This window comes from Echinops telfairi, unplaced genomic scaffold (assembly GCF_000313985.2).
Source record: "Echinops telfairi isolate 266 unplaced genomic scaffold, ASM31398v2 ScPeMD7_7424;HRSCAF=8462, whole genome shotgun sequence".
Lineage (NCBI taxonomy): Eukaryota > Metazoa > Chordata > Mammalia > Afrosoricida > Tenrecidae > Echinops > Echinops telfairi.
This window is the reverse complement of record NW_022111324.1, coordinates 40,888,091-40,910,850: the sequence shown is the minus strand read 5'-3', so window position 1 is coordinate 40,910,850 and position 22,760 is coordinate 40,888,091. Positions and strand designations below refer to the sequence as shown.

The 22,760-nt window shown below is 37.7% G+C and overlaps 1 protein-coding gene across 1 annotated transcript in view; it reads right to left on the bottom strand.

The window, feature by feature from the left end:
* The window catches only part of LOC123522586 (complement factor H-related protein 4-like), a 128,887-nt gene extending 109,615 nt beyond the window's left edge, over positions 1–19,272 (bottom strand). Inside the window, exons 1-3 of the mRNA XM_045298172.1 lie at positions 19,137–19,272; positions 9,950–10,144; positions 9,333–9,524 (exon numbers count right to left, since the gene is read on the bottom strand). Of these exons, the coding sequence (XP_045154107.1) occupies positions 9,333–9,524; positions 9,950–10,144; positions 19,137–19,227 (478 nt within the window). The 5' untranslated portion in view covers positions 19,228–19,272. The remainder of the gene's footprint in view (positions 1–9,332; positions 9,525–9,949; positions 10,145–19,136) is intronic.
* Positions 19,273–22,760: the final 3,488 nt, after the last annotated feature.

The following is a 22,760-nucleotide window of genomic DNA, read 5'->3' as shown; positions in this document are numbered from 1 at the left end:
CAGCAGAACAAAACAAAGCATGGCCTGGTACTGACCAATCCTCCTAATTGTTCTCATTGTTTAAACCCGCTATTGCTGCCACAACATGAATCCACCTTGTCTAAGGTCTTCCTCTTTTTCGCTGCTCACCACTTTACCAAGTGTAAATTCCCTCTACAGAGACCAGTGGCTTCTTTTTAAAACCATGTGAGTGAGTCACCTTGGAATCAGATGCTCCAGCCCAGTCTAGCCGTCAGGTGATTGAGGAAACATTGCAATCATCTGGTCAGCTTACTGGAGAGAGTCTGGATCAGAACAAACAGCTAAGCTCTCTTCCAATTCCTGACTGATAAAGATCAGGAGATAATAGAGGGTTTTTTTGTTTTAAGCCGATACATTTTTGGGGCAATTTGTTGCACAGCAATAGATAAGTAGTAAAGTATTGGGTGCTACTGTTATCCCTCATGCTTTAATTCAGATGTTTGGAGAGTAATATTATTTATTAGAAATACATATTTCTATTCACACATACATAACCACAATTTTGAGTGATTGACCAATTTAGAGCATGTTGCTATTTTGACTAAACACCTGCATAGAAAACACTATTTCCACAAACTCCTTCAAATGTCCTTAATTTACTTTCCTTTTGTCTGAAGGTACTGCCCCAGAGTCATCTTACCTTCCTCAAGCCACTTACTTCATCTCTCATCATTAACAGTTAACAAAGCCCAGAACATTTTTTTTCCTTCAGTCTTAGCTTGTAGATTTATTCCTGGGTTTATACAGGAAGCGATTCAGAAAATTTCATTAGGTAGGCTGCATCTGCTCTAGTTTCTTAGATGCAGTGTTCCACTTTATTTCTATCTAGTGATTCTAACTTATTAACTTATCACCTTAGTTTTAAATATGAGAGGAATGCCAACACACAAATTATAGGTAAGAGATAAGAAAAAAATGTAAGAAATATTTTTAAATGAAGTCCCTATTAATGGACTTCTAAGGGAAGGTAGTGAGTCGCTGTTTGGTTACACCTTGAGTTGCCAATCATATGGTCAGTGGTTCAAGCCTACAAATAATTCTGCAGCCTTTGAGAGATTGAAAGGTTTTGAAACCCAAAGGGAAATTTTTCTCTGATTATTGTCCAGAAGGGAACTAAAATTTAAAGTGCAAATTTCTTAAAGCAATATGATTAACTGAATGGGAGAGATCCGTATCTGTGCCCATTACAGTGAAAGCTGACCCCACAGCATGTAGAAACTACAGAACATTACCACTGATACACCGACAAGTAAAATTTTGCTGAAGGGAATTGAATAGTGGTAGTAGTAGAACATCGACAGGTTGCTGACAGAAATTCAAAGGTAATCCCGAAGAAACCATGACATGAGCTATGCCATGCCTGATGTCAGATGGAAATTGGCTGAAATCAGAGACTGTCAGAAAGATGTTTACTATCGGTTTTTGACTGCACAAAGCATTTGACTGGGTGGATCATAGCAAAAGATGAAAATATTGAGAAGAATGGGAATTCCAGAATACTTCATTGGGCTTATGTGGACACTGTGCATGCACCAAAAGGCAATTGTTTGATGAAAACAAGGCAATATTTGTGGCTTAAATTCAGGAAAATTATGTATCAGGGCTGTATCACTATAATTAATCAATCTTCATGCTGAAAAAAAACAACTCAAAAAGTTGGAGCAAATAAACAAAAATGTTGCACTATGATTGAAGGAATGCTTATTAACAACCATTGCTAAATGATGGCACAGTCTTCCTTATCGAAAGCAAGGGAGATTAGAAACCTTTCTGATGAAGACCATGGACTAAAGCCTTCAATGGAAAGAAAACAAAATTTCTCACATCTGCAGCAATAGCATCATGAGGAACAGAGAGAATATCGGAGTTGTCAAAAATTTCATTTTGCTTGGATTCACAATCAATGCTCATGGAAACAGTAGCCTAGAAATCAATGTATTGTATTGGGCAAATCTGGTCCACAAGACTTCTGAAATTTGTTACAGAGCACATATGTTGCTTTTAAAAGACTAAGGCGCACCTGTTTCAATCCGTGATATTTTCAGTAACCTCATATGCTTGTGAAAATATGAAAATGATTAAGGAAGAAAGGAGAAAAATTGATGTATTTGAATTTTGAACTTGATGTTGACCAATAATATTGGAAGTATTATGGGATGTCAGAAGAACAATTCAGTCTTGGAAGAAATACATCTAGAATATTCCTTAGAAATGCAGATGGTGAGATTTTGTATCATATACATTGGACGTGTTATCAGGAGACTCTATTGGCTGGAAAAGGACAATATGCATGGTGAATAGACAGTCCCGGAGAAAAGGAGACGATTGTATACAAACACACTAGTTGTCACAAGGGATTCAAACATAGTAAGAATTATGAGGATAGCACAAACCAACCTCTGTTGTGTTCTGTTTTGTATAGACTCACTTAAGTCCGAACCAACAAATTTTAACTAACAACAATAACAAATTGGAAAGGAAGAAGCAAAATTAACCTTATTTTCTGGTGATCAGATCCTACACATGGAAAATCCCAGGACCTAACCAAGAAAAATCCTGGAATTAATTAAAAAGTTGGGCAGAGTTGCAAGACAGAAGATCAACAATCAAAGCCCAGCTTGGCTCCTTTACATCAGAAAGCAAATCCTGAAAAGGAGATGTAAAAAATTATGTCCATAAAAGCTGCCAAAAAGAAAAAAATACTTGAGAATGAATCTAACCGGAGATACGAAAGATTTGTATAAAGAAAACTACAAAGATGCCTCCATATATGGAGAAATATAGAATGCCCATGGATAGGAAGATTCGATAGTATGAAAATATCAGTGCTACTCAACAATATATAGATACAGTGCCGTCTTATCAATGCACCAAGCAGCCCTGGTGGCATAGGGTTGCATGTTGGGCTGCTAACCACAATGTCATCCTTTTGAAGGGTTTCTGTGGAGTACAGTGGTGGTGGTGGTGGTGGTGGGGCGGGGGGCAGTGAAAGGGAGCAGATGTCAAGGAATGCAGGAAGGAAAAGAAGGTTTTGGAATTGATTGAGTTTACAATTGTACAGTACTGCTTCATGTGATTGAATGAAGAAATGATATGATATCTGTATTAACTCCCAATAAAATGATTTTGGGGAAAAAATGTTTGTGACTGACCATCTAACATGAAGTTGTTAGTCTTTCCTGACCAGAGTAAATAGCAGTTAAAAAAAATTATGGACTAACATTAACAATTAATTCAAAGGACTAAAGGGCCATATGAAATTCAGCCTCCATCACCTGAGACCAGGAGAATTTGAAAGTGCTTTGTTACCACTACTTCTCACACTAAGAAGAATTGCAATAGATGATCCTAGATAGAGTGGGAGAAAATTCAGGAATAAACTCAAAAAAGACCATGTTTACTGGTGTACCAGAACCTCGGGAAGTCTCCGGAGGCTAAGGCCCTTGGTCATTCTCCAGCAGGATCTGAACTCACCTCAATGGCTACACTTTCAATGAAACAATTTTCAGATCTCTAAGGTGACCTATTATTCCAAGGTCACACACATTCCTTAGAAGAGTTAGAATAGAAGAGCTGAATGGCAGCATCTGTGTGGGGAGAGCGCTCTGTGCGTAGGAAGGGATAGGAATGGAAATGTAATCAAAGCAAGGAAGTGAGACGGGGGCTGTTACATTGTGGGCACTGCAATCAATGTCACACACACAGTATGAAGGAATTATGCAACTGAAAAACACTTTGCTTTGTGAACTCTCACGCAAATCACAACTAATGCTTTCTTTTTATTAATGAAGCCCCGAAGGAGCCCATGCCATTGAATCTTTTAGAGCAGCGGTGTGGAGGTAGGTTAAGTGGGATGTGGGGCAAGATGACTCTCTCCTGTGTTTTAATCGTCTTTGTCCTTACGTTCTGACTGGGGTTATGGTCTTGAAAGCACACTGTCAAAATCATCGGGCACACCTCAAACCCGTGACTTTTTTTTTAAAAGTCATTTTATTGGGGGCTCGTACAACGCATCACAATCCATCCATACATCAATTGTATAAAGCACATTTGTACATTTGCTACCCTCCTTATTTTTTTCAAAATTATTTTTTTGAGGGTTCGTACAATTCTTATCACAGTCCATACATCCATCCATTGAGTCAAGCACATATGTACACCTGTTGCCCTCATCAATCTCAAAACATTTGCCCTCTACTTTAGCCCTCAATATCGTTTGCTCATTTCCCACCTCCATCCCCCCTCCTCCCTCCCTCCTGAACCCTTCATAATTCATAAATTATTATAGTTTTGTCATAAGTTACACTGTCCGATGTCTCCCTCCGCCCCCTTCTCTGTTGTCCATTCCCCTGGGAGGAGACTATACTTAGATTCTTGTAATTGGCTTCCCCCTTCCACCCCACATTCCCTTCACCCTCCAGGCCTCGCCCCTTTCACCTCTGGGTTCTGAAGAAGTCATCTATCCAGGATTCCCTGTGTTTCAAGTTGCTATCTGTACCAATGTACATCCTCTGGCCTAGCCAGATTTGCAAGGCAGAATTGGGATCATGATATTGGGGGGGAGGAAGCATTAAAGAACCCGTGACTTTTACTTTGTGTGGTTTACATCTCAATAAAGTTGATTTGAAGAATGACTTGTGGATAATTAGAGTTTAATATCAATTGCTTAGAGATTTTTAATATGATTTCCTTCCTAGAGGACCAAGTCCAGAGCAGCCTCCTTGATAAATGAAATGAAAATGTCAAAAAAATTGGCAACTATAAGAAAATACTTTGATTTCAAATAATACCAAGCCATATAGCGCAATTGTTACACTGGAAGGACAGGAAAAAAAAGTTAAGAAAGCTGCCCTGAAGAAATACAAACTCATCAAATGGAAGCAAACTCCTAAAATCTTGAGCAGGATACATACGTATCATGCTAATGCATGCTCAAATCATCAAATCATTTAGATTTAAGTACATAATATGCATGTGAAATATAATAAACATAATTCATAACATAGTCCAACAACAAAAAATACTTTTCTTTACTGGAATTAATTGGGATGATGATTCAGAAAACTGCATTGGATAGATAAGGGGGTACCCCCCCAAAATGGAAATTTTTGTTCAAAATGATGTATTTAATTTTTTTTTGTAACAACCCATCTCCTTCAAAGTACTCTTCACTACACTTCATACATTTGTCAAATCTGCGATTCCATTCTTGGAAACAGTTTTCAAACTCATCTCTTTGGATGGCTGACAGCACCTCCCTCGCGGTTTTCTTCACCTCTTGCTTTGGGCTGTTCTTTCAAATCACGGCATGTTTCCATTCCATGCTACTTTTCCTGGTCCGTCAGCACCAGAGGCACACATTTCTCAGAGACCCTTCTCATTCTCAAATCTTCCATTAAAATTCTTTGAACCGATCTCCAAGGTAGTCCAGATATAACTTCCCCATCTCGTCAATGGTCTGTCCTCAGTCCTTGAGCACAAGTGCATGGATTTTGTTGACATTTTCAGCCTTTTAGGAAGTTGACGGATGTCCAGAACGATGTTTGTCATCATCGTTTCACCTTTTTTGAAAGGAGAAAGCCACTCTTACACTTTTTTTCCATAGCGCTGTTCTTATAAGCTGAGTTCAACATCACAACAGTTTCTGCAACATTTTTCCCAACGAGGAAACAAAATTTCACACCCGCATGCTGTTCTCTTAAATCAACCATCAAAACTGAGGTTTGAGCGATGATACTGCTTTAACGAAAAAATTCACTGTGACCAGAGAGAACCTTCCCAAGTGATGCCACTGCGTACATTAACTCTTAGTAGCCTGATGCTCCCCTAGTATGAAAAATGCATGCTATGACAGCTCCGCTCAAGCCAGCGCAATCCCGGTTTTTTTTTTTTTAGTACATCCACAGTATGTCAGCTCTACTTTCTTATAGTGTTCCACTAAAATTTCAGCTATTAAGTTATACTAATTTATTAATTTATGATTCTAGTATTAAATATGAGAATGATTCAGATCCAAAAATTACAAGATAAGAAAAAAATGGTAAGACATATTTGAAAAAGAATTAGAACATAAAGAACTTCTAAGTGAAGCTGTATATGGACCCTGGTGGCTATTTGGTTATGCAGTGAACTGTCACTCATAAGGTCAGAAGTTCAAACCCACCAGATCCACTGAAGCCTTTAAAATATTTAAAGGTATTGAACCCCAAAGAAGCCGTTTTTCTCAATTCCGTAAGGTCACTACAAGTTAGAACAGATTACATGGCAGCAGGTTTTGTTGTTGTTGTGTAGGATGCTATACAATATTTGCAGACACAGCCTGAGAAAAGTGGAAAATAACAAAGAAAATTGAAAAGGAACTTATACTGTAGGCATGAGAGCAATTAAGAGGGTCACAAATATAAGGCTTGAGTTTTATTTATATTTTAACAATTTTTCTTCTTTAAGTGATGCAGTGAGCATTTCAGAACACATTTTAATATTGAGAAGCCAATAGACAATTCATTTTATTTGTTTCAGTTGTGAAGGTGACTCCAAGCTTCTTTATGAGAAAAATTGTGATTTTCCTTTTTAAGAGTTCCTCTGCAAAGATGGAAAAGTTGTGCCATCTTATAATGGGCTGAGACATTTTAATTTGAATAAAGGAGTTTGAAGTCTGAGAGACCCATTTTAAGTTTCAGAACATTTAAAATCTATTTGTTGCATCAAATTCAAGACAATTCTGTCACTATGACTGACAGTGACCCTAAGGGCAGAGTGGAGCTTGTCCTGTGGGTGTTTGAAGCTATAAATCCTGTGGGAGCAGAAAGTCTTTTCCTTGTGAGTCTCACTGTGTAGAGCGGTGTGGGCGGGGTCAGAGGGCTCATGGTTAGCAGTCAAACACAACCCGTTCTGCCACCAGGGCTCCTTCTTTATTGCACAGTCACTCTTGTTTGTGACTCCGTGTGGAGATAACAACTCAGACCTGCTGCTACTCAGTTCCTAGTACAGGTGAAGTGATACTTGGGGAGAATTCCACGATGATGCCTTTGCACTGTTCAAATATATCTTTGGATCAAAGGACACCAGGTGAAGTAGAACATGAACTAAATATTTAGTACAGCACAAACTATTGTTTTAAAAAAACAGTGTGCATATCCTCTATCTCAGGTTAGCTAACATTCCATTAAAAGACCCTGTTTTTTGGGGGGGATAAGTAGATTGAAGAGTGATGTCTAGCATATGTTCTGTTTCTCAAAAATGAGGTCTCACAGGGGAAAACTGGTGCCATTTTTGGAATCAGCAGGTCAAATATACCCACAGACAAATCTAACATCCGAGGCTCCAAATTGTGTGTTGGCCAGTGTAACAGCTAAGAAATTCTCACAATCAAAATGCAATAGTCAACAATCTAAATATACACAATTCCTAAATTGATTTTCAAATATATAACTTCCGTCAATAAGAAGGGTCGATATCATAAAGATCATTGTTTTTTTTAATAAATCTGGAGATTTTACTAAATTTTACTATAAACCGATGTTAACTTTTAGAAGAAAGTTCATAAACGAATTTTAAAAATATATACGGTCCTTCCAGATTCCTTAGCCCTCAAAGCAAAAACAGTGGTCTGAGCGGCTTAAAGAAAAAGGAGGAGAGTGAAACTGAAATGGACCTGGAGTCTGGTGACAAACAAGTTCACTTAAAACAATAACAAGGCACCAAAAAAAGACTACATACTCTCTATATTAAAGGGTTATTTGCACGCCTCAAAATAAAACTACATACTTCTGATAAACAATATGTAATGGACCCAAAGTCAAAGAATAAAGTAAGACAATAATAAACAAAAATTATTAGTGTACAAGTTTGTGGGAAAATATCTAGATTTACTTATATTTACAGAAATTATTATACAGTATACTTGCACTGGATCAATGATTAGAACTGTATTCCTTTATGTCAGAGGCTAGAGAAATCAGAGTAACCACTTTTATGCAATCAATAATTGAAAGTAAAGATATAGTTACAGATGCTGCAGAAAGCCTGAGTTTTTCATATTTTTTAAGAAAAAAATTTGATTGTTATACTATAAAAATCATTTCAGAATGGATTAAATATATAAACAGGAAAGGGGAAAAGTTAAAAAATTTAATTAAGTATGCAAAAATCTTTGTGTCTTTGGTGAACAGCAATATGCCTTAACTAAGACACTTCCAACTCAAACTTAGTGCCATTGAGACAGCTCCGGCATATAAAGGCCCTTCAGCTCCTACTGCCATCGAGTCAATCCTGACTCAGAGTGACACCCCGTGGATTTTTGAGTCTTTCTTCCTCTGAGTGTTGGTGGTTTTGAACTAGCAACCGTGAGGATCACAGCCCAACCACTATACCACCAGGTCTCAATCAAGATCCTACAGGATAGAGTAGAACTGCCCTGTGGGTTTGGGGAGACTCAAACTGTTTATGGGAGCAGAAAGCCTTTACTCTTCTCCCTCAAAGCAGCTGGTGGTTTCAAACTGGGGTCCTATAATTAGCAGCAAAATACATAACACATGACACCACCAGGCTCCCGCTAAATAAGACACAGACTTATTTAAACAGGTTAACATTAAACAGGTTAATTAGCATGACATGGAATAGGATTTAAATAAAGAAAAATGGAAGCTGTAAAAGTCTAACAGTCACGTACTATTACAGAAAAAAATTTAGTATACTCAGTAATTGCAAAAAATACATTAAAACACTTCAAAAGTAAACAAAGGAAACTACTGATGCAGTTCCTAAATTAGATAAAGTAGTTGCCAATAAACATGAGTATTTTATTGACTCAATTAATGATAAGCTACATCCATATTAACACTTTAATACTGTAATATTTTATAACCAATTTGTAAATATTAAAATGTAATATCAATCATTTGCAAAAAGTTAGAGCAGCAAGTAACTGTTTACTGGCACAGCCTCCTCAGTAACTGTTAGGAATAACCACATTTACTGGAACATAACAAATGTCAAAACTCATTCCAAGTCACATATTTTTAAACAATACAGGCATAGCAGAAATATATGTTAATAAATTTGACTATTTTTAAGTTAACTTGAGAGAAATAATTTAGTGATTTCTATGGCAATGTTAAATGTAACTCACTTTCATAAGCACATAAAATACTCAAAATTACTGTATTTTTTCTAAAATCTCTATGTAGACTCATTTAGTGTGCTAAATATCAGCACCCATACACACTTGGATAGAACCCCGAAAAGTGTCCCATGGCAAAAGAATGCATTTTGTCACGTGATGTATGTGCCCGTCTTATCCAATTACAAACCTTCTGGGATCTCACTGAGATGGAGGCATCTTGGAGAGGGGGCCCAGCCTTGCTCTGTACATGCAATGGCAGTTTCTCCACTCTGAAGACCAAAACCAGGATGGCACTGAACAGTTACAGATTCACCCTCTATGTAATACTTTTGTGATGTATTAAAATATCCATTTTCCACTTGATACAAATCACATTTTCCTAAGGATAACAATAGTAATAAATTAAAAACACAAATTTAGTAAACATATTGAATTAAAAATTACCTTTGCAATATTTACATTCCAATGTGTCCTAGTATACAGTGAACAATGCACAGAAGGTAGCGTTGCCATAAGATGTTTATTAATAAAATAAATTCAATGCCACTTTACTTAAGGTTTTATAATCTATGTATGTTCGAATATAGTTCAGAGATATTTTTGCACACTTCCAATCTTTATTTCTATTTTAACTTTTATAAATAGTTAATCAAAAGAGAACAATCTATTTTGGTCGTTTTACCAGACCACTCTTTGGAAATCCCTGTGCATTATTATACACAGCACAAGCATAATCACTTTTGTGATTTCTATGTCCACTTATTGAAAAAGACATACATTTATAATTTTTAAAAGTTTACTTACTGAGGCATGGGACTTCTGGTGTCCAACCTTTGCTTGTGCACTTCATATAATCCCCAGAAGAGTATGAAGGAGTCACAAAACTCATATTACAGTAGTAGAACAAATATTTTCCTATTGTGGCTGGAAAATACGGTCTATACCCAGCCTCATTATATAGAAATCCATGTTTTATTTCTGGAAAATCACAAGACTCCACTTGGAATAAAAAAATACAATAGTGTATAAATATTTTATCTCAGTAAACTATCAAATACAAAATTTTTCATTGATAAAGCACATTCTTTGATTACCATAACCACACCCACTGATTGCATCAGGGATTCCAGAGCAACACAAGTCTTAGGAGTTAGAACATTGAAGTCCTGAGGAAGTCTTTGCTAAAGAGAATGAAATTACATTTTCTGCATCCAAGAAGGCTCTCCAAGAAGAAAACTGCATGGATTCATTTAAAGTGCTCTCCTTGAGTACACATATTCCAACCTGTGTTGATTAAATGATTACCCTTATGCAAATTTTACCACTCATTCCTGGGTCTTAGAGCATTTCTTCCCAACCTACCCTAAATCAGAGCATTGCCTTTCCTTTTCTAATATAGCAGATGGAAGAGAGAGACTTGTTTATTTAATGAGAAAATTTAGGAAAGGGGTATTTCTTGATACTCACATAAGATTATGGGAAATTTTAACTTTTTATTCCTAATTTTAATTCTATAATGGGGTGTTTCCTTAATGTTCTAGAAATTACTTATTTAAAATGAGGCACAAATAATTATATTTCAGTGCATTTTTGTTACTGTTCTAAAGATAATTTAGTAAACTCTACACTACATTTGTTACATGAAATTTAATTCTCCTAATTACAAATAAGGAGATGTAATATTTTCAAAAGCCAAGCAATACTCAGTCTGGATCAACTTCCTCTTTCCTCATTCACTGACCTGATTTCTTTTCCTTCTGCTCAGATAATTTTTGAAAGTGGTTTCTTCACATGTGTTGTGTGATAAAAGTTTCAATATATTCATATCCTGAATGTCTTTTAATCAGAAGTTCTTGAACGACACCTTCTCCAAGTATAAAATTGAGATTTATATTCGATTCGCTTTAGATTAATACATTTTCTACTTTTTTTATAGTTTCCCAGATGCAGATTAAAACGCTCATGTCAGTATTATTTTCAGGAATCTTCTAGTTTTTATTTTCTCTACCACTTTTTAGGGTTGTGTATTTTTCATATTACCCTTTCAATTTTCATCCCGATATGTTAAGGCATATGTCATTGCTGTCTTGGCCATGTTTAAGTCTTTCTAGTTCCAGACACGTCTGGGAAAAAAACCAGTGAAATTGTTGATTAAATTATAGAGCGGAGATGTGATCTCCAGTCGTCAGACCTCAAAACAAGCATGATTGTCTACATCCTTATCTGGATTAATAGGATATGAATGGATAAAACTTCGGACTGCAATTTCTATTCACAGGGTATAAAAAGGATGCATGTTTTGAAATATTACTATTATTTTTTTATTAAATAATTATTTTATTAGGGGCTCATACAACTCATCACAATCTGTATATATGTCATTTGTGTCCAGCACTTTAGTACATAGGTTGACTTCATCATTCTCACAACACCTGCTTTCTACTTGAGCCTTTGGTGTCAGCTCATTTTTCCCCTCCCTCACTGCTCCCCTCTCCTCCCTCCCCCCAAACCCCTGATAATTTATAAATTATTATTATTTTATCATATCTTACCCCATCCCATATCTCCCTCACTCACTTCTCCACTGTCTGTCCTGCAGGGTGGAGGCCATATGCAGAACTTGTCATTTGTTCCCCCTTTCTCCCTCTCTTTCCCTCCACCCTCTCCCCATCGTCACCCTCTCCACAGGTCCTGGAGGGTTCATCTGTCCTGGGTTCACTGTATTTCCAGTTCCTATCTGTGCCAGTGCACATCCTCCAGTCCAGTCAGATATGCAAGGCAGAACTGGGATCATGGTAGTGGGGGGGAGGAAGCATTTAAGAACTAGAGGAAAATTGCACATTTCATCATTGCTACTCTGATTTGCTCCTCTCCTCCACGCAGCCCTTCTGCAAGGGGATGTCCAATTTCCCCTGGATGGGCCCTGGGTCCCCACTCTGCACTCCCCCTCATTCACAATGTTATGATTTTTTTTTTTTTTTTTTTGTCTTTGTTGCCTGATACCTGACCCCTTCGCGGCCTTGTCATCTTATAGGCTGGTGTGCTTCTTCCATGTGGGCTTTGTTGTTTCTCAGTTAGATGGCCCCTTGTTTATTTTCCCCTCTTCCCAAGCTGCAGCTTCAGTGCTGTCCTCTGAAGTGAATTCCCCCTGGGGGAGGGTGGTGCCGTGCACCCAGTTGGTAATGGGGCCAGCCCTTCAGGCCTCTCCATCTGTTCCCTACTTCATGTCAGTGTGTTGCGTTCCTGTCTAGAGCTCCGGGTTGAAGTCGGGTCCCTCTTTCCATGTGGAGACACAATCAACACCCTCCCCCTGTGTGGGTTAGTGCCCTGTTCCCCTGGCTATCCATACCTTTTCCCCTCCTCATTTTAGTGGGGTACCATATGTATCCCATATGTATCCCTGGGTTTAGTCTGAACCCTGCCATATTACCTGGATCTCACTCCAGGGATGTATCTATGCAGCATCTTCTTCCTTATGCCCTTTTTGAAAAAAAATTTTTTTGGTTTTGTTTTGCTTTGCACTTAACCTTAGCGGACTCATGTAGTACTTGTCCTTTTGTGTTTGTCTTACTTCACTTAGCATAATTTCCTCCAATTCTTCCCATGTGGCAATGTGCTTCATGCGTTCATCACTGCTTTTTAGGGATGCGTAATACTCCATTGTATATATGTACCAGAGTGTTTTAATCTATTTGTCTGTTGATGGAAATTTGGGCAGTTTTCAACTCCTTGCAATTGTGAACTGTGCTGCGATGAAAATTGGAGCACAGATGTCTGGCCTTGGTTTGTTTTTTGTCTCTTCTGGGTATATGCCCAATAGGGGGATTGCTGGATCATAGGGTAGCTCAATTTCCAACTGTTTTAGATATCGCCAAATCGATTTGCATAGTGGCTGTACATACCTACAGGTTCACCAGCAGTGGACAAGAGTTCCTATCTTTCCGCATCCCCTCCAACATTTATTACTTTCTGATTTCTTGAATTGGGCTATCTTTGAGGGTGTCAGGTGGTATCTCTTGTTTTAATTAGCATTTCTCTTATGGGTAGAGATCTGGAACATTTTCTCATATATTTGTTTGCCATTTGGATTTCTGCCCTTGAGAACCTCCTTCTCAGGTCCTTTGCCCACTTCCTGAGTGGACAATTGGTTTTTCTCTTGTAGTTTAGCAGTGTATTATAGATTTTAGTAATAAGGCCTTTGTCGGATGTGTCGTTGCCAAAGATGTTTTCCCATTCTGTAGTCTCTCTTATTACTCTCTTGGTGAATTCTTTCGATGTACATAAGTGTTTTATTTTTAGTATGTCCCACTGGTCAATTTGTGCCTCCTCTGTGTTGGTGTCCTTCCCGATTTCCGATAGCCTATGTAATTTCTGTGCCAAGGTTCTCAGGTTTGAATCAATTCCATCATTGATGGCCCTAATAGTTTGGGGGTTAACCTCAAGGTCGAAGTATTGCTATTATTATCACAGGCTTGAGTCCAACATAATTCTCTGTCATTTGGGTCCACTTCAGTCTTCTGCTGTTTTCTTTTTCACAAGGTATTTCCTTGAAGTGAATGCAGTATTTCACTCTTGCTGAGCAACACCACTTATTTATGGTGGCTTGTTCCTTGTTGTGACGTTGGAAGTGATGTCACTGGTATTTAAAGTAACATCAGGGTCCCTCGAGGTGAACAGGTTTTAGCAGAGCTTCCAGACTAAGAACAGCCTGTGAAGAAGGAATAGGCTGTCCACCTCTGAGGAACTCACCCTTGAACACCTTATGAACAGCACACTTTCAAGTATAGTGATGGAAGATGAGCCTCTCATGTCGGAGGTCTTTCAAAATGGCTGAGGAAGAACGCTCAAATGAAGCTGACCGTAACTATTGGTGATTGGAATGCAAAATTCGACAACTAAGAGGAAGGAGCGTTTAGAAATGGGACACGGGAAAATATGGCCTTGAGTGTATCTGTGAGATAGAGTGCATGACAGAGTTTTGAAAAATTTCTTCCTTGCGAATACTTTTATTGAACCACACAATGGGGACTATCCACGTGGTTTTCTCCAGCTGGAGTATGCAGAAATGAAGTTGACTACATCTGTGGCTGAGATAGTGGGAAAGCTCAATGGCAGTGGGGAAAAAAGAAAAGGGTGAGAGCTGACAGGGGACCAGACCATCCGTGTTTCACATGTAACTTCAGGTAGAAGCTAAAAATAATTGAAACAAATCCATGAGAGCAAAAATATTGCATAGAGCATAAGCCACCCAATTTTGGAGAATATTTTCAAGAATAGATTTGACTCATTGAACGTTTATAACAAAAGACCTGATGAGCTGTGGGTGGACATCAAGAGCATAATTCAAGAAGAATGCGATAGGTCATTAAAAAGCAGGAGGTAAAAGATCTAAGTGGATGTCAGAAGAAACTCTGAAACCTGCTCTTTAACATAGAGCAGCAATATAAATGGGAGAAATGAAGTGAAAGAACTTTAAGACCATTTTGAAGGGCAGATATAGAAAACACGTCGAAGTATTATAATGAATTGTGCAGAGACCTAGATTTAGAAAAGGAAAGAATAACACATTCAGTGTATCTTAAACTGAAAGAATTGAAGAACCTATTCAAACCTCAAGTTGCAACACTGAAAGATTCAATGAACAAAATATTGAACGATTCCGAAAGCGTCAACTGAAAGATGGAAGAAGTACCAAAAAGAACTGCTCCACATTCAGCCGTTTCAAGAGGTAGCATATGATCAAGGCCCAATAGGACTGAAGAAAGAAGTTCAAGATACATCAAAGACATCCGTGAGGAACAAGGCTCCAGGAATTGATGGGATACCAATAGAAATGTTTCAGCAAACTGATGAAGCATTGGAAGCACTCATTCACCTATTCCAAGATGTTTGGAAGACATTTCCCTGGTCAACCAAATGTAAATTCCATATTTGTACCCATTCCAAGTGCAAGTTATAGAATAACAATTAATTTCACATGTAAGTAAAATTATGTTGAAGGTCATTCAACACTGCTTGCAGCATTACATTGACAGGGAGCTGCCAGAGGTCAGGCTGGGTTCTTTAGAGGTCATACAACTTGGGATATTATTGCTGAAGTCAAGAAAATCTTGGTTGGCAGAAGAGCATATTAGAATAGTTTACATTTGTGGTTTATTGACTGTGTAAAATCATTAGGTATTGTGAATCATAACCAACCATGGATAGCATTGAGAAAAATGAGAAGTCCAAAAACTTCATTGTCCTCATGCAGAATCTCTTCCAAGAGGCAATTATTCTAATAGAAAGGTGGCAGAGAGGAAACAAGCCAGTCAGGGTACAGTATGGCTCTGATAAAACATATAACTTTTCTCTAGTTCTTTAGTGCTTACCCTGCCCCCACTATCATGCTCCCAATTCCACTTTACAAATCTGGCTAGACCAGAGCATGTACATGGGTACAGATAAGAGCTGGAAACACAGGGAATCCAGGACAGATAAACCCCTCAGGACCAATATTGAGAGTAGCCATAAAAGCAGGGCAAGGGAAAAGTGGGGGGCGGGAGAGCAGGGGACTTGACCACAATGATCTACATATAACCCCCTATCAAGGGAACAGATAACAGAAAAGTGGGTGAAGGGAGACATCGGTTAGTATAAGACATGAAAAACCAATAATAATTTATAAATTATCAAGGGTTCATAAGGGAAGGAAGGTGGAAGAGGGAGAGGAAAAATGAAAAGCTGATACCAAGGGTTCAAGTAGAAAGAAAATGTTTTGAAAATGATGATGGCAATAAATGTGCAAAGGTGCTTAACACAATGGATGGTTTGATGGATTGTGATAAGAGTTGTAGAAGACCGCAATAAAATGATTTTTAAAAAGACTATAGACTAAGGGAATCATGCATGGTTATAATTAGGAAAAGTGTTCATCAAGCCATGGTGCTTCACTATGCTTATGCAAGCTATATTATGAGCAACTAATCTGAAGCGCTGGAGTATATAAAGAAGAGCATGGCGTCAGGATTAAAGTAAGACTTATTAACAACCTTTAACATGCACATGATAACATTTTGCTGAAAGCAAGACAATTTGAAGCACTTAGTAATGAAGATCCAAGACTATATAGCCTTTAGTATGGTTTACCACTCAATATCACAAACATAAAAATCCTCACAATGTACAAAATCATGGTAAAATGTAGAAAAGATTGAAGTTGTCATAGATTTCACTTCACTTGGAGCCGCCATCAACCCTGAAGAAAGTATCAGTCAAGAAGCCAAATGATATGCGGAATGAAACAAATGTAATGCACAGGAACTCATTAAAGTGCTAAATAATGAAGATGTCACACTGAGGACCAAGGCATACCTCATCTAAGACATGGCATTTTCAATAGTTTCAAAAACATGTGACAGTGTGACAATAATTGAGATAGACAAGAGAAGAATCTATGCATTTGAATTATGGTGTTGGAAAGAATAGGGAAATTATCATGGACTTTTGGAAGATTGATAAAATCTGTCTTGCAAGACGTACAGCTGTTATGCACCATAGATGCTAGGACGGTGGAAAGTCACCTTATGTATATTGGATATGCTATCCAGATATACCAGTCCCTAGAAAAGGACATAAGTCTTGGGAAAGAAGAAGATCAGTCAACAGGAGGAAGACTCTGAAGAAGATGATTGACGCCATGGCTTCCATGATGAGTTCAACAGTAGTAATTGTGAGGAAAGCTCACAGGACTGAGTAGGGTTTCATTCTCTGTGACGCAGGGCCCCTTCAATAGCACATGGCGCCGCAGCAATTAGCCTGTGCAAGTGCAATGGATTGCTTACAGCAAAGCCCAGGATCTGATAGCTATCACGGCCTAATTCCATCTTCTGAGATACAATGCAGTGGATAGCAATATTTAAAAATGTGGAGCCTGCCTAATTTAGGTTCTCTCTTATAATCCTTGGCATATTTCTGCCAGTGAATTAATACTGCACTTTACTAAACAGACCCATTTGTAACATAAATGAGTAATGGAGCAGGGCTGAAACAAGGTCCTGCACCCAATTTTCACATAACATTTTTTAAAAACCTAAAATGTGCGCTTATAATAAATTTTTTATGTGATTCACAAGAATTTCCCAAGCTACCTTACTGAAATCAGGTAAAATTAGGCCTCACTTGATCTATAATTTACTGAAATAAATTATAATTATTCTACATTTTCCTTTTACTTCTTATGCATGTAGAAAACTATTTCATAACTTTCATTCTTGGGGGCTTTGCTTTTGATAATTTGGTGATCATGTCTGTCTTAATTGAGTTAATCAGCCTTTTTAACTTTATTTTTCCCCATGGTATAACCAGTGTAATTCTACTACATTTTCAAAATGTACTGGGAGGTAAAGGGGGAAAAAGAACACGCTATTAGAGGAATAAAATCCTTGAAAAATTGCTAAAGGAAACATCCGCAAAGAAAAAATCCTATGTTGAGTATCAATTAACTATTTGAAATGGATTTTTTAAATGGCACAATTTTTCAACACCTCTCTCATCCAGTTGGTGCAAACAAATTTCCTTCACAGTTGACTGTGTACGTGATTCTGTGTCTCATGTCTACATGGCAGAGTGACAGTGTGCCATAAGAGGCATCATGGCTTCCTCTGCTATTTCTCAGGTTCTTGGTACCAGGACAGTAACTGCAATGCACGAAATTTATGGAGCAGCCCAAGAGGCAAGAGACAGATGTTTCTTCTGGAAAACCACGTGAGTGAGGCATCTGGGAAGCAAACCATCCAACCCAGTCAGGCCATTAGATGATTGCAGCCCTGTTCAACATGCTACACAGTTTGCATCAGAAAAACCAGGAAAGCCACCCTCAATTACCTGATACAGGGCAATTTTGAGGTCATAAAAATGAATTGTTTAGAGCCAATACTTTTAAAGAAAATTGTTGTATAGCAATGGATAACTAATAACTTAGGCTTGAGAACAATTAATATAGGAGGAAATATATTCCTGTACACAAATGTGTAGAATGTATGTATATTCCTTTGAAATGTGTGCTTCTTAAATGCTCTTTGGGTTTTAGGAACAAACGTGTTTGTCAAAGGAACATTCGGGCTATAGACAGGGTGGGTTAAGGTTGCCCAATGAAATTCTCATAGGACAGCCTTTGTTGCCCTCAAACTATGAACAGGTGCCTAGCTGCAGTGGAAAAAGCAAATCTTTAGTGCAATCTTCCCGTCACATGTCACACTAGTGCAGTTCTCACTTTTCCCCAAACTTCTCAATAATAAGCTTCCATGATCCTCTTGCGTCTTCAAGAAAATGCAGTAAGGTCACCCTTTGGTAATCTCCCAAAACCATTGCTGTAACCTTTAAAGCTGACTTCTCTGTCTTGAGTGTGGACCCCCACCCCTTTTTAAAGAACCTTCATAAAAATAAGAAAGGAGATTATGAATGGTTTATTTGTATCCAACCACTAATTACAGAGACATGTTTCAACATGTTTTCTTTGGAATAAACCCACAAATGTATGAGCTGGAGCCTTAAAGCCAAACTTTTGTATTTACCCTCATATTATTTCTATGTGATATAGTGTACATAGAAATTATACAACATGAAAGAATTTGACATATGAATCTGTGACACCATCATCATAATGAAGACAATGAAATATGCATTACAAAATTTAAAAGTCCCCTGAACTTTTCCAAGTCAGAATCTAGCTTTTCTTATGCTAGGGTTTCTACTTAATATTTAAAGAACGTATTTAGATACCTCAAGAATCTGAATTCAGCGACTTCACATTGGAACACAGATGATACATAATGCATTACAAAATGTATATTCTTTTTAAAATGTGAGATAATTTTCTTACAAATGTACATTTCATCATGAACTCGCAATATGGAATAGTCCTACCAGTGGATCCATTCAAGTACACATACATGAGAGAAGATATAATGTAAAGCTAAATTTAACATGGAAGCTGAGTATTTTAACTTACCTTGCCCCTCGGCCCAAGACACCCACAGGGTAAGAATGACAGTGATTAGAAACAGCATCTTAGAAGTTCTTAATGATCCATAAATATACATTTTATAGCTGTGCTGCTTTGGGTTTGAAATCAGCCTTATTAGATGTTATCTAGGATGACCCTGAATTAAAGTGGACTACAATTTAGCTAAGCAAATTGAGGTCACTAAGTAAATGTTAATGTTCAATAAGTTTTGAAGATTTCCCAAGTAATTTTTAACTAGACTTTAACAACGATATCTGCAATTGCTCAACTCTCAGGTATGAATCCAGTGTCTATGAGAGCAGGATTGAAATGAATTAGCTCCAAGATCATATAAAATACAAATTTTAGTAAACTATCCCTTGAAAATTGGTCTGTGCCTAAGGCAGTCGAATAATATGTGACTGGCTCTTACAATCCAAGGCTTATTGCTGTAGCTTTCCTCTGTCCTGAATTTCCTTTGACTCACCACCTCACTTAGAAGGTCTCTGAAAACCAACCAGGGTATTTGGACACAAGCTGACCAACCTTTTTTTCATGAGGTTAGGGAAGCAAACTGATTGTTTTTTTAACTTGCAGTTGATCCTGCTTGCTGGTGCCAGGGTTCCAGCACATTCTTAATATTTAAATAATATTTAATTAACATGTCTTGAGGAACCTTTTCGTAAGGAGCAATATATTCTGACACATGCAATGCCTTCCCTTCTATTAAGGAACTATGCTCAATCTTCACTCCCCTTTAACTTGACTGCCCTCTCACTTGATAGGGACAGACCTATCAGGGGCTTCTGCCCTGCCTGCTAAGGCAATGAACAAAAGACCCTCTGGAAAAAGGTATGGACAAAACAATCTGAGAACTGGCTTGGAAAAAACTCCTTAACCTTGAAGGAAGGTCTTGGTGAAGATCCTGATGCAAGATTGTACTCGAAGATCATGCTGAGACATCTTGAGAAAGCCTAATGCAGGACTGTGCTCAGAGACAATCCTGAGACCTTTTGAGACATACTGACCCACAGCAGCAGTGCAGATGAAACTGAAATGATACATGAGACCCAAGGATGGCCTGAGTAATTAATTAGAAAGTTGCTCGACAATCTGCAGAGCGAGAATCCCTCCCATAAAAACTAGCGGTGTTCCTCTAGCCAATGCCACCGCCCACTTCAAGAAGGGGTCCCTTTTCCTCCAGAGGAAGTGCGTCTTATCTGCACTTACAGTGGTTCTTTCTCACCTGATAGAGGTCTCACTTCATTCCTTTTGAAGTGACTCTATTCTGCAATTAAACGTTGCTTCTCTCTTTGCTGCTGTGTGCATGTGTGTAAGCCTAGCTTATCTCTGGACACTCACAAATCACACACGTTTGGAGTTTGCTAGTTCTCCCATGGATGCGAGCCCGGGACCTGAACTTCACATCATTGACTAATTCATTGATTTTATTTTTCCTGTTCAGGAACATATGCAATATTCTATTTCTTACGTTGTTATTGCTACATGTCTTTGGGTTGGGTTCAACTCATAGCAACCCTGTGTACCACAAAATGAATCCCCCTGGTTCTGCACCATTCCCACGGTTGTTATTATGTTTGGCTCCATTGTTGAAGCCGTTGTGTCAGTTCATCTCTTTGGAGGTCTTATGTTTCATCCACCCTCTGCTTCACCAAGTGTGATGTTCTTCTCCCAGGACTGGTTCTTCCCTATGCAAAGGATGTAAGATCAAGTCTCCCATCCACTCTTCAAAGGAGAAATTTGGCTATATGTCTTCCAAGGCAGATTTGCTCATTTTTTTTCCCTCCAGTCCATGGTATATTTAATATTTTTTGCCAAGATAAAAATTCAAGTATGCCCATTCTCTTTGATCTTCCTTATGCATTATCTAATTTTCATATGCATGTGGGTTAAGTCAAAATGCTATAGCTTGGGTCAGTCAAACCATAGTATTGAAAGTGACATCACTGATCTTTACATTTTAAAGAGATTTGAAAAATGCAACACATGGTTTGACTTCTTATCTGCTACTTCCAAGGGAGTTGTATATATAGTTTCATACACATATATTTTGCTATGAATAATTGCTTGCAAATACATATTTAAAATTAAATAAATAATATTATTATAAAGGTGAAGGAAGAAATAAAGTAATAAAAGTCGATTATGTTTAAAAATTATTTATATGACAGCTGCTTTATTGATCTTAGCTACAATAAAATTTAAATATTGAGAAAATTTTAGCATTATGTATAATCTAGACTTACACAATAGTTTATATATGACCTACTTTTCTACTAATAGCACATAGATATTCAATCTTAAATATAAAACTTATCTGCTTGAATTATAAAAGGCAAGCAGAAATAAATCTGTGAATAAATTAAAAACCCTGTAAGATCCATTTTTAAAAATCTTTCTCGCTAAAGGGGCACCTGAGTCCTTCTGGGGGACATGGCCATTAGCATGTAAGCATGATTAAGTAGTCTTTTTTTTTTTTTTTTTGAGGAGGTATGGACTTAGAGTTGCTAATTTGTTTGGAAAAAAGTGTGTGTCAGTTTTGAATAAAATTATAGTACAAAAGGAAATCCCACTAAGGACAATTCTTCCAATCTGTTCTCAACCTCTTCTTATATCATTTTTTGACTACATTGAGGATTGTAAATGTCAGCGATCCAGTACAAAGCAAGTGTGATAGAGTTATAAACATTTAACATGCAATCACTCCAATGTGGAGTGGAAAGAGTTTGTCGTTCAAGGCCAACCAACAAACAAGAAATCTATTGTCCCCAAGACAAATCTGACTCATAACAACCTAACCATATAGGTTTCCAATGCTGTAACACTTTATGGGAACAGGTAGCCTCATCTTTCTCACAGAAAAGTTGGCGGACTTACAGATCAGAGTGCATTTTTCTTGAAACCCAGAGTGAGATATGTCTTAGAATATTATGTCTTAGGAATTAACTCAAAAGGGTACACTTGGAGTAAGATAAGTGCAAAAGAGACCCACCCTAGCAAAAGCTAAAACCAGTATTTTTTAGAGTATTCCCAGAGTCTGTGAAAATTTGTTAGATTTCTTGAACACTGTTGGCACTGACAAAATGATAGATGCGTTGATTAATAAGGTAAAAGAATCCAGCGATATATGACATATGTAAACCACTAGTTTCAATTTTGGAGCAGCACTGGGTTCTGGTGGCAAAAAAGACTACTTAACCTTGGCTTTCTTCTCACAAAAAATAAATCATCTGAAGTTGGTTCATAGTAATAAATGTGATGTTAAAAAAAAAAGCAAAACAACCAATGAGTGGAATATATTCAGTAATGGCTGCAAGGCCAATATTCCTGAAAACACACTCAAAGAATACTGTTATAAAAGTCCATAAGTAGACATAAGTAACAATTAAAACTTTATGTCCATCAAAAGGCATTATAAAAGTAAATTAACCCAACCTGGAGGAGAAAACAATAGGACCAACAATCCTGGTGGGACATGGGAGAGTGGGGATGGGGGAAAGAAAGTGATGTTAACAAACCCAGGGACAAGGGAACAACAAGTTATCCAAAACCTGGTAAGACTTGATCAAGGGCAATGTAACTGAGGGGAATTACTGAAACCCAAATGAA